We start from the raw sequence: 12,684 nt of genomic DNA, 5'->3' as shown, positions 1-12,684 counted from the left end.
GAGAGGGGTGATGCCCTAGAGAGAAAGTCTGCTCTTTTCTCTTCAGCCACTCACACTGGAGGTGTCTGCAGCTGAGATGGGCTCCCTCTGATTCACTGTAGTGGTGTGGTGGCTAATGGGTCATGATACATCCAGTCCTTTGAAGTCTCTCCTTTGGGATGAGAGAAATCATATCCTGGATTTCTCTGACTCCATTGGCTGCATCTCTGGTGACAGAGACACAAAGGGAGCTGGGGCTTGTGCATCTGTAAAGGTTTTTACACTTAGGGAAATCAGACTCTAATGTAAAACCTCCATGTGATCTCATTAGGTAAAAGATTAGAAAGGAAGGAAGGAAATACCCAACCAAGTTTATTTTCTTTACAAAATGATAGTGTTACTAAAATCCCATTTCAAAGGAATCTCCCTAATTTTGCACCTTTCTGGTTTGTTTCTCTCTACCCTGATCCTGAAATATATCATGGGGTTGGGTTAGCTAATTAATCCTTTCATTAAAGTTGACCAGAACCAGTTTCTTACTATCTTTTCATTCTCATATTTTCCTTCCTTCTCAATCTCAGAAATCCCTGTGAAGTTTGCCAAAAAGCTGGAAGCTGTGGCTGCTGAGATTGGAGGCAGCGTGTGTCTGAGCTGCGCCGTGAGCCACCCCAAGGGGAAGGTGGTGTGGCGCAGGAACGGGGCTGAGATCAAGCCCAGCAAACGCTTCCAGATGCACGAGGAGGGGGTCAAACGAACCCTGACAATAACAGGGATCCGGGCTGAAGATGAGGGAGAGTACTGCTGTGAGTCCAGAGATGACAAGAGCAGCGTTACCATCACCCCCAAAGGTATGTCTCCAATGGTGGCGGTGGAGAGGGACCTTGGGTTTTGTCCTCAGCCGTTACTCCTCTGCAAAGTTGAGTTTGTTGGTACGTTTGTGCCGTCTCCTGTGTTGACAGCAAATACAGAGCTCCCCTTCCACTCTCAGGGCCAGTGGAACCTCTGTTTGTGGAGAACATAGTGATTTTGAGACCTGTCTCTCAATATGTGGGCAAATTAACTTTCATGTTTCATTTGAGGCTGGAATTCAGTAACCCAAATGTAAGAAGGGGGGACTTTTCCTCCTCTTTGCCTCTGTCTTCTGGCATCTTTAGATGCAAAACTTGTTCAGACATGTGAAATGTGACAACCCATTCTTGTGATCACTTAAGTGTAAGTGGTAAAATGATGCCTCTGATAACATCATCAAAGCTTTTGGCTTTTTGAAGGCGTTTATGCCATGTAGATATGCTCCCAAATCTTTTCTTCCTTATCCCTCAGCTCCCAGAGTGGTGAAATTCATTACAAGTCTCATCAGTGTGGTCTCTGAGGAAGGAAAAGAGGCCGTGTTCAAGTGCACCGTCTCTCCCAGTGATGCTGTGGTCACTTGGCTCAGGAATGGCGTTAAGATTGAAGCCAGCAAGAAGTATGTGATCTCCCAGAAGGACAGCAGCCACAGCCTCACCATCACTGATCTGACACTGGAGGATGCAGCCGAAATCTCTGCCAATGCCGAGGGGGTAGAAAGCACAGCCAATCTCCGAGTCCGAGGTAAGAGGGGGATAATGACCCTTTGACAGGGTGTCACTGATGTTATGGCCTCTGCTGGTCTGTGGCCTCCCCTCACACTGATGGTTAGCAGGAGGGAAACTGTGCTTTGGCATCGTTACACAGGGATGCCCAGAATACACTGAGGCACATGAGCTTTAATTTTCTCTGACAGCTTGTTTTCTGGATCCTCTACCTTCTTACTGATATTTCTTCTCCTTTGGCAGAAGCCTCAATCTCATTCAAGAAGAAACTAGAGGCCAGAACAGTTGAAGAGAGAGACACGGTGATATTGGAGGTAGAGCTGACCAAAGCTGCAGAGGTGAAGTGGATGAGGAACAGCATCGTATTGAAGCCTAGTGAGAAAATAGAGATCAAAGCTGAGGGAACAAAGCATACCTTGGTGGTTAAGGACATCTCCTTTGCAGACAGGGGTTTCTACTGCTGTGAGAGTCCTGATGACAAGACCCAAGCCAAGATCAACGTGGAAAGTAAGTTGAACAATCTCTGGTTCTCTAAACACCCTGGACAGGGTTTGGTGGTGGATTCTTGTCTTTTCCACTATCATAATAGCCACTGCACTCCTTACTTGCCATGAGGATACAGAGACACAGCCATGGGCTTGGCCACCAGTCAAAGGACTGAGGAGATGAAGGGAAGGGCACTAGTCAGAGAATGGCTGGCTGCTTCCAGTTGCCTCCATCTCACCTCACCAGCTTTCAGTCATGTTGGTGACTATTAAGCTTCTTGTCTGTTTTTTCCCTTTTCTCTGAAATGCCTGACTCTTTGGTAAGCTCCATGTTTTCCTATGTCTGGCTTCTAACAAACCATTCCCTCTTCAGCCATCCATTGCCCTAACTCTGTGCAAACAGCCTCTTCATATTCAGTCAGGGTTAAAAAACTACAAGACCAAAACTTCTAAGTGAGAGTGCTGCCCTTTTCCTTTAAGCTAATGGTGTCTCAGCTGTAGCCCTTCTTTTTCCTGCATCCTTTTGTCATGATTGTTACAGGATGGATGAAGAGAGGATTTAAGCACTGAAGGACTATCTAATTTTGTCTGTAAAGACCCTGATACCAACTGGTACTGTGTAGGTAAAAAATAATAGGTGAGGAAGGACTTGACAACAGACCTCAAGTGCATAAAAAGCTGTTAAAAATTGGGAAGGAACAATCTGTTCTCCATGTGGGAATAATAACAGGAAAGAATGGACTACAATGCAATGAGAAAGATCCAGGTTATGCAATAAAAAAGCTTTTCAGTGGCTGGATGACTGAATAAGCTGTCTGATTGCCACATCCATCATGAGTTTAAGAAAAGGTTAGCAAAAGATCTATCTGGGATGACATACAGACCTGAGTGTGTCCCAGAGTGGGAGAGAAGAGCTAGATGATTTTTCTAGGTCTTTATAACCTTATAACCTTGTGATCTTCTGATGGAATCAAAGATATCAAAGACTGATGACAGACTGTCACAGAACAGGGTTTGTCAAAGCACTTCCATGCACTGCAAAGACAGATCTATATTCAAATTCTTCCTGGCTGACAGCTGTCAAACCCCACTGCTTTAGCATCCTGATATGAGCTGGTCATCACTGCTTGTCCACCTTGTGTTCCAGACAGAATAGCTTTAGAAAAACCAGCCAACAGCAGTGACTAAAAGCTGGTAGATCAATCTTGGATTCATGAAACCTCAATCTAGCACATTGCTTTCAGCTCCTCCTGCAGCTAACAGAGAGAAGCAAATACCTCCAGAGAGTGTTTAAAGTTGTAGATGCACTGAAGTACCTTCTGGAGTGTCTGAGTATTCAAAGGAACCATGGGTGGCTGTGATCCTGATTTAGAGCCTAGATCCAGGGTTACTATCTCAGTTAAATTGGATCTGGAGTCTGCAAAAGATAAAGCAATGTTTCATTTCCACAGTCATAATGTGTTAGAAGAGTGCAGTGCACTATGGGGCAGTTTGCTGCAGGTGGTGGTAAGTTCAGTTACACCTGGTTTTAGGCACCAACCATTGTTATAGCCAAGGGGTAAAACCAAAAATGATGGAACAGTGTTTATATAGGAAGCAATTGGGTAGTGCCAGCAGCTGCCAGCTGTGCTTTGTGCAAGGTGAGTCATGCAAGCATAAATGAATAGCTGCCTCTGCTTCATACATTTCCTATTCTGATGGAGACAGGAGATTTAGCTTTGTGCTTCCCAGACACCCAGCTGCAGGCTCATCACTTACACTCAGTGTCTCTGTAAAGAGCAGCTCTGTTGCTGAACTGAGGTAGTTTCATGCAATGATGGAAATTCAAGGTGACCTGAGGGGGGATCATAATCAAAAAAGGGAATCAACTCCCTGTAATTGGGATTTATCTCTGCATATCATCATCATCCAAGGCATGGTTATGAGATGCAGTAGGAAATGGGCTGTATACATGCACCTCACTGGGCTGCTTGTACTCTGCAGCCAAGGCCTCCAGCTGAGACAGTAAAAGCCTCTAAAAGTATAAATCTAAAATTATGCTCCCTTTTTGACATGTAAGCAAATGTCCCTTTTCCAGAGGATTGTGTTAGAGCTTACATTGGGGTCAGCAAAGTCCTTTAAATGGTCTCAGTCTGAGGAACTGAGCCACTCCTACTTGGTGCTGAGCTTTAGGTTAAGAAGACTGGTCTGTTGATTTACTCAAATGTAAAAGTTGCTTCATCACAAGACAATCATCTGTCCTGGTCTGAAGCTGAGAGGAGATCCTAAAAACAACTGAGCTCTTCAAACCAATGACATATCTGGCTGAATATTTGTTTTCAGTGGTGCCCTGCAGGTGTTTGTGGAAGGCTGAAGTTGTGGGTAAAGTGGATGTTCTCATGATATACCTCTAAGCTTTCAGCAGGGAAAAACATAATTAGCTCAACTAATTCCAGCAGAAATTATACTGGGAACAGGACTAGGACTTTCAAAGCTCTGGACACAGAACATTGCCCATTAAAACAAACCCTGTAAAAGTTCTACCATTCCACAACTGTTGCTGACTTATAGCAAGACCCATGAAGAGCTGAAAGGTTTCATGACTGTAGGGTGGGATTTTTTTGTTGATAGATTTTTTTTCTCTCTTTTTGAGGGTAGGACAAGTTTAAATACTGAATCTGTTTTAGTGGCTGAGAGAGCACTGATGTCTTGTACTGAGAACAGTTAATATCTGCCCAAAGCAGGGATGCTTTGTCCCCCAAGCTGTAAGATGTCAAAGCACTTCACACCACATCATGGATAATTCTTTTTTTCCTTTCTTTTACTAAAATCTTTCTCCTCTCCCTCCTTCTTCCTTCCCCTTTTTTTGTTCCAGTTGAAAAGCTGTGTTGTTTATTCCCTTATGCTCTATTAATCTCAAGTGATCATCATCATTTTCTGGAGTCTTGCCTGAAGAACAAGTATTTTCACCCACATCTCTCTTGTTGTACAGCACAGAGTCTAATCCCAGTGTATACAACAGCAGTGTTATCTCCTTCTGATGGTTATTGGTAACCACCTCACTCTACACAGGAATGCCTCTACTTTGTGTGTCTATACACCTTCAAAGCCTGTTTCTGGCACAGGGCTTGTGGTGGATCTTGCTAGGAAAAGAACCAGCTTTCCTCTTTTTTTTCTGCAATGTTTGTCTGTCTTGTTTGTCCCAGCTGAATGCACCTATTTAAGAAGAGCAGCCATGCTAGCAGTATGGCCATGAACAGTCTCTATTTCCTGCAAAGGTGGGTGGTTGATTGGCAGACACCAGTCAACTGTCAAGTACCTGCATGAGGATTAGGGAAATAACCTATCTTGGAGGTTTCACAGCTGTTGGTGTCAGATCTCCAACTTGTCCTTGTTGTTTTTCCAGTGAGGCAGATCAAGCTGGTGAAAGGTCTTCAGCCCCGTGAAGTCTCTGAGAAGGGGACTGTCACCTTCGAGGTGGAGGTGTCACATGAGGACGTGGAAGGGACCTGGCAGAAGGATGGTGTTCGTCTGAAACCTTCACCAAACATCAATATTGGTGTCCTGGGGAAGAAACATTCACTGACTCTTTCTTCAGTGACTCTTGAAGATGCAGGACTCATCTCCTTCAAAGCAGAGGGCATTCATTCATCAGGGAATCTCACTGTGACAGGTACACAGACCTCAAAGTCTCAGGCCATGGTTGGTGTGGGACATGGTTGTCTTCTCCTGACCCAGAGAGTGAGTTTTAACAGGGACACAAGTTTTCCTTGGAACTGCAAGGGATATTAAGCACACTGGACCACCCACAGTAATGTATCCTTCTAATGTCCATGGGGTTATTATAACGTTGCTGTCCACAGAACAAGTAATGACAGTCTGCTCAAAACTGCATGATTTTATTGTCATGAATTAAGCAAGGAAGCTAGAGTCTGCTTATTCACTATTCCTTGTGCCAGAAGGTCCTGGAGACCTAAATTCCCACTAACTAGACCTTCTCTTTTGTTTTCTTCTTCAGAACTGCCTGTGAGAATCAGCAAACCTTTGGTAGACACGAGTGTAACCCAAAAGGACAAGGTCACATTCGAGTGTGAGCTGTCCAGGCCCAACGTGGATGTGAAGTGGTTCAAGGTACAGTACTTAATGGATAGTGGCATTTTAATTCCTGACTTCTCCAGAAGGCAATGAGAGCCTTCCATTTCCCTTCCAGGGGATGTGAGTCTGAACCTTTCCTATTCAGCTCTTAGCATTGCTCTCTTGTCCTTACGTTCGTTTACTTACCCAGCTCATCACTCTGTTTTGTATGTACTGGGTGTGTTTATTGAGTTGCAAGTTAAACTTTTCTATTCTTGTCCAGACTGTGAGCACTGCAGTTGATAGCAATGTGGTTTTGTCTTCATGCCTAGCAGCTCTCACCCATTATTTACAGCCTCCTTGAGAGCTGTGATTTAAGGTAAAGCCTCAATTCCCTTTGCACCTGACAGTCATTCTGAGGCTCAGCTCAATTATTTCATGTACCTCCCTTAAATGGCAATAACAGCATTTCTTCAAGGTGATGTCTGAAGGGGCTTATTGCCAATACAGGGCCTTAGGCCCTCAAATAGGTGTCTAAAATCAACCAAAAGCTACTCATATTCTTCAGCCATTCCTACTCCTTGAAACCTTTGCGCTGTGCTTAAGTTTCAGCGTGTTCCAGTACCTGCATTAACTCCGATGAGACAGCTGAATGAAGCACAGGTCTGAATGCTTGTTTTGCTCCCTGCAGATGTAGGAGAGTTGATGGTGATCTGCTTTGGCTCTTTTACTTCTAGGATGGGAAGGAGCTCCGGCAAAGTAAAAAAGTGGGGGTTGCTTCCCAGGGAAATAAGAGAAGCCTCGTTATTCACAAGTGTGAATATGAAGACCAGGGGACCTACACTTGTGAAGCAGCTGGAGACAAGACATCAGCTACTCTAAAGGTTCATGGTATGTCTGACTGAAGTAGGAAATTACACCTACTGCAGTGGTTTAGACTACACAGAAGTTGTGTGGTTTGCAATTACTTGTTCAGATAACTTTCTGTTCCTAGTGAGGAAGTGCTGGCAGGGCTGTCTGTGCCTGTTCTATCCTCAGAGGAGTGTTTTTGGAAGAGGTGCTAATGAGGTTTTCATTTATCCTGAGTGATTTCTGGTCTCTGGAATTTCAGTGGCATGAGGTGTAGCTGAGGTGCTGAGGGATGTGGGTTAGTGGTGGGCTTGGCAAGATGAGGGGAAGGTTGGGACTTGCTGAGCTCAAAGGCCATTTTTCCCACTGAAGTGATTCTATGAGAGCAAAGACTCAATGGCTGGTGCTGATATGGTTTGCTTTGTGTTCTGCCATTGCCACGGAGGGACTTTGCCTGAATAGGGACTGGACAAGCCTTGGGTATGATCTCAAGAAATGCCCTACTTTTTATGCTGTAAAGGCCAAGGAAAGTGCTGTGCTTTCTGACTGCAGCTCTATTTAAAGCAGTGTTTCCCTCTGTGTGTTGCACCGTGCAACCAGTCAAACCCCAGCTGTGGTGTGTCCCGTGGCTCTGAGGCTGCAGAGAAAAGCAGTACTGAAGGCCAGTTACCCAGCAGACCCATCTGCTGTCCCTTGGCAGATGTCATTTTCCAGAGGAGCAACTGCAGAGACAAATCAGCTTTTTCTCATTTCTTACTAGATGCTGTCCTCATGTGGCCAGTTGGGTTCAGCAGTATCTTCATCAACAGCTGTCCTCTTCCATTGCTCTGTTGCACTCCTCTTTTCTCCCTGACTTTGTGGTTGGGATGGGTTGCTGTTTGAATGCTGGCTGGTTTGCATCTGAGTTTTGATCCTGAGACTGATCCAAGGTGGTTTTTCTTTCACAAGGAAAGGGCTGCATTAGCACAGAAATACAGATCAGGCATAAATTAGTGTAGTTAAATAGTATTATACTGAGTTCAGGAGACTCTGAAGCAAAGGTATCTCCAAGTAAAACATGTGACTGGCGCAATCCAAACAGACAAACGGGAGAAGGAAGGGAGCATACAGAGAAGTGATTGAGACATGTTTATACTGATACATGAGGTTGTTTAGTTTTTCTTGGCAAATTTTCTGTCATGAACAAGTTTAGTGTCTTTTAAAACCTGTATAAAGTCCCAGTGTCCATAAAACCCTCTTGCAGTGAGCTCCACTGTAGCTGGTAATTCTACCCATTGGTTCAGGCACGGAATGTGCTTACTGTGTTGAATGGAGAAACCACCCAGGAAGGGATGTAAGCAGGCAGAAGGCAAACACACCACACTCAGTTGTGGAGGAACTCCAGGTAAATACTCGTCTCTATGAATTCACAGCCCGAGATATCAAGATTGTTAAGCCACTGGAAGATGTGGAAGTGAATGAATATGAGAGTGCATCCTTTGTCTGTGAGATCTCACACGACGAGGTCCAAACCCAATGGTACAAAAATGACAACAAGCTGAAGGCTGCCGACAACATCAGGATGCGTCAAGATGGTAGGTTGTAAAAGGAGGGGAATGGGGATGAGCTGGAGTTAGGTGCTGGGATGGGAGGCTAGGCAGAAGGGTCAGACCTCCAAAATCAAGTTAAGAAGGTTCAGCATGGTTGTCCATTTGTTTTGGGGAGGCAGCTAGGCTGGGACAGTGTCACAGTGGGAACTTTAATAAGGCAAATTCGGTGTCATCCCACCATTCCCTTCTGTCAACAGCGGGCAGCACTTTGCATCATCCAACAGTGAGTGGGATCCTTTTGTTTCAAGTGCTTTCCAGACAGTGGGAACCTCGTTCCATCAGTCCTTGGAGAAGCTGAGGTTAGGTTATCCTTTGACATGGGGGCATAGACATAGTGGAATGATCAACCTTGCTGCCATGAGAGCAAGTGGTGATGCTCTGAAACCAGATGAACAATGCTCAACCTGACAGTGAGAGTGTTTGCTCAGGGGAAGACAATGTCTGACTGTGTGTCTGTTCTTAGGAAAGACCTACTCACTGACTTACACCCGTGTCCAAGTGGAAGATGCAGCAGAGATCAAATTTGTAGCAGAAAAGGCAGAATCTCGTGCCCATCTTACTGTCAAAGGTAATGATGCTTTTCATGCCAATGCTGCTTGAGCTCCCCCACGTTACAAGCCAACCAACTTCCCTCGCTTGTAGCATGAAGAAAGTTAAACAGCACCTAGCTCTGTCAGAGAAAGAAAAGCTTCTGTCTCCCATGCTGCATGTGAAGTCTTGGCCTCACTACTGGGAACTGACTTTTGCTAAGTAACAGAGCTTATTTTCTCAAGGCTGACTTTGTACCCTTAGACGTTAAAAGTCATGTTTAAACTTTGGGGGAAGGAAAGATGTAGCTTGACTTTCTCCTGCCTTTTCTCTTTCTGGTGCATGTTTAAAAAGAATACAGCTCTTGTTTTTTGTCTTAACTTAATCAGTGTGATGGAGACAGAGAGAAGGAAGCCACTTGAATTACACACTGATGAAGAGCCCAGGAAATGCGAGCTCAGTCTCTGGCTTTGCCATAGCACTGCTGTGTGGTGTTGAGTGACTTAACTATTACTGCTGCAGTTCAGCCAACCAAGTAGTAAAATAGGGATAGTTTTCCTGTCATTAGCTCTTCACTTGCTGTGTGTTAGCTGAGTGCTCAGCATAGTGGAGATTCCTGTCATCATCCACACAACTGACCGTAAAAGAATTATTGCCAATGAGCTTTGAATTGCCACCTTTTGTGGAAACATCACGGATCACTCTGCCTCTTTTTACTCCTTTTAGAGCTGCCTGTCAAAATTGTGAAGCCTTTGAGAGATAAGATTGCTCTTGAGAAGCACCGGGGGTTCCTGGAGTGCCAGGTGTCTCGTGCCAACGCCAAGGTCAGGTGGTTCAAAAAGGACGTTGAAATCCAGCCCAGTGGCAAATACGAGATGGTGAGTGACGGGGTCTATCGGAAGCTCATCATCAATGACGCAGATTATCAAGATGAAGACACCTACACTTGTGATGCCTTCGATGACAAGAGCAGTGCTAATTTCTTTGTTGAAGGTAACATTCCCTTTTCCCCCCCCCCTAGGGTGGACTGTCTGGTTCAAAACCTTTAGTGATTTACTTTGGAAACACAATGCCACGTAAAAACTGTTTCAGCTCAGTGAACTCCCCTGGTACTGCTTTTGGAGTTATAGGGAACAGTTGTTTGGGATGATAAGGGTGGGGACATCCTAGAAGCCTTCTAAGAAAATTCCTGTCCCACAGACATACTGGAGAAAGTTTATTGCTCAGAGAGAAGTTGCTGCAGCTAGTCAAAGTCTCTCCTATTACCCACAGCTGTATTTCAGTGAACCTGCTTTTCTGTTTCTTAATAGTGTCAAATATTTGATGTCAGGGTAGGAAAGTGGCTTTAGGAAGAGGTCTGGGAATCAGGAAATTCGGGCTTTCCTGAGGCAGTGTCACAGTCTCACTGTCTGACCTGTGACCAGCAATATGTGTTTATCTTCATGCCAAAAAAAGGGATAATGCTAAGAAGCTCTTTGAGACAGTGAGTGAAGTACTCAGAGGCAGTAAAGGTGGCATGGGTGTGCAGAATACTAATGAAAGAGCTCTTTCATGACTCCTAAACCCTTGCTTTCCCATTCCATCCTTCATCCAGAGCAATCCATTAGTATTCTAAAGGAGTTGTGTGATGAGGATGTGACTGAGCCTGAAGAAGCCAACTTTGAATGCGAGATATCCATTCCATCCGTGAAACCCCCCAAATGGTCTCTACGTGGACAAGTCCTCCAGGCTGGCAGGAACATCATCATGCAGCAAGAAGGCACCATCCACAGGCTGACAATAGTGAAAACCAGCACTGATATGACAGGCCCCATTCAATTCTCCATTGGCAAATCAAAATCCATTGCAAACCTGCTTGTCAGAGGTAATGTGATATGACCTGGCTTGAATTACATCATGACTCATCCTCCCTCTTGCAGGCCCTGGAAAATATCTTTTCATACACACTGTCTAATGTGCAGGGTCCACTGGCTTGAGGTCTTGGAAGTGTCGGTGTATGTGTACCTGGAAGGTCTCCTCAGTTGTCAGTTACAATTTGTTGAGCCAGTGTTGGATGAACTAAACGTTACAGCATTGCCTTGGGAAGGGGTCTGAATAAACAACTTTGGTGTGCCTGGTGTTCAACCTCACTCTGCAAATCTATTGAGCTAATGCTGGGGTTTGGTTTGTTTTTTTCTTCTTCAAAAAGAAGACCACCAAAGAGATCAAAACAGATGACATTTACCAGGAGGATTTCTTTTGTCCCATTTCTGAACTAGACAAGTTTGATAGCTCATTTACTTAATCCACTTTGAATTGACTTGATCTGGGACAGAGCTTCAAGGCTTTTGTCTTCTACTGACACCATAGTAAATATTTCCAGTTGTGTCCTGAAGGCCTTTAATTTGCATTTACTTGAGTAAGAACCTCAATTGGAGAGCAATTTGGTAAGCACTGAACCAGAACTGGAGCATGCATTTGGTAGTTAAGGTACAGTGCTCTCTTATAGAAACCAGCATTCCCTATAGATCATCACATCATTTTAGCTTCAAAGCACATCAGCTCTGTAACAGAAACCTATAGCACCATCTGAGCAGTTCACAAAGCAGTGGTGAATGACACACAGGAAACTAATTGGCATGAAATACAGATTAGAAACTCTCTTTTCTTCAGAGTGATCCTTTCTTCTTCCCAACCCTGCTTTCCAGATTACCACATACAGATCACCAGGAAGATGGAAGACAAGACAGCTCTGGAGCGCCACTCAGTCATCCTGTCCTGTGACTTCAGGCCTTCCCCAAAGGTTGTGAAGTGGTTCAAGGGCCACACGCCCATCGAGCCCTCTGAGAAGTACAAAATCAAGAGGGAGCAGCATTCAGCAGAGCTCAAGATTTTGAAGGTGAAGCCTGAAGATGCTGGAGTGTACAAATGCAGGGCTGGAAGCGCAGAGACTGAAGCCACACTGACTGTTGAAGGTATGAGCAGTTTGCAGCAAGGGAGCTTGCCTTTTGCATGCCTTGATGCTTCAGTGCTTCACTCAGGTTTTCCCTTCTTGAGTAGAGGTAGATTCACACAGTCACCTTCTGCTGTCTTTATATAAATACAGTATCTGAAGCCAACTGACTGTATTATGCACTGTGCATAATGCTTATGCATGGTACTGAAACCCAGCACTTGCCATGAAGTAGTTCATGCACGTGGGAGGATGTCATCTGGGTAAGGCAGAAATTCTTGTGCCTTTCTCAAGGCACCTTATTTCCCATTTAATCAGAAGAACTAGAACTCTGGGACTTCTATCTAAGAATGTCCTTTATGCTAAACTGCTTGTGGGTTTCGTTTCCTGACCACTGCATCAGCTTCTATGTCTGCTGACAGATATTTCTATATGTTTCTTATTCATAATGATGTTCTACCTCATCTGGGTATGGCTTTATGTTTAGCCAGTTCTTCACCTGGTGACGTGTAGGGAAAGATGATTGCTGTGTCACTTGCAGCAGGATTTGGAGATGAGCCACTGAATCATTTCCAGAAGTCCAGCAAAGCAGCTCTTGGTAACAGTTTGGCCTTGCAGCAGTACATCCAATTAATTACTTGATACTCCCAAACCCTCCCCTGAGTTACCTGGTCCTTGAGAGGCAGCATTTCATCAGT

General features: G+C 44.7%; 1 protein-coding gene across 1 annotated transcript in view; it reads left to right on the top strand.

Annotated features, from left to right (window-relative positions):
* Nucleotides 1-12,684, top strand: part of OBSCN (obscurin, cytoskeletal calmodulin and titin-interacting RhoGEF) — a 170,474-nt gene that overhangs the window by 40,172 nt on the left and 117,618 nt on the right. The window contains 11 exon segments of the mRNA XM_061997422.1: nucleotides 561-827; nucleotides 1,300-1,569; nucleotides 1,794-2,057; nucleotides 5,421-5,687; nucleotides 6,033-6,145; nucleotides 6,826-6,979; nucleotides 8,350-8,511; nucleotides 8,990-9,094; nucleotides 9,781-10,047; nucleotides 10,649-10,918; nucleotides 11,742-12,008. Coding sequence (XP_061853406.1) covers nucleotides 561-827; nucleotides 1,300-1,569; nucleotides 1,794-2,057; nucleotides 5,421-5,687; nucleotides 6,033-6,145; nucleotides 6,826-6,979; nucleotides 8,350-8,511; nucleotides 8,990-9,094; nucleotides 9,781-10,047; nucleotides 10,649-10,918; nucleotides 11,742-12,008 — 2,406 coding nt within the window.

This window comes from Colius striatus, chromosome 5, assembly GCF_028858725.1.
Source record: "Colius striatus isolate bColStr4 chromosome 5, bColStr4.1.hap1, whole genome shotgun sequence".
NCBI classification, from domain to species: domain Eukaryota; kingdom Metazoa; phylum Chordata; class Aves; order Coliiformes; family Coliidae; genus Colius; species Colius striatus.
This window is presented reverse-complemented; position numbering and strand designations above follow the sequence as displayed.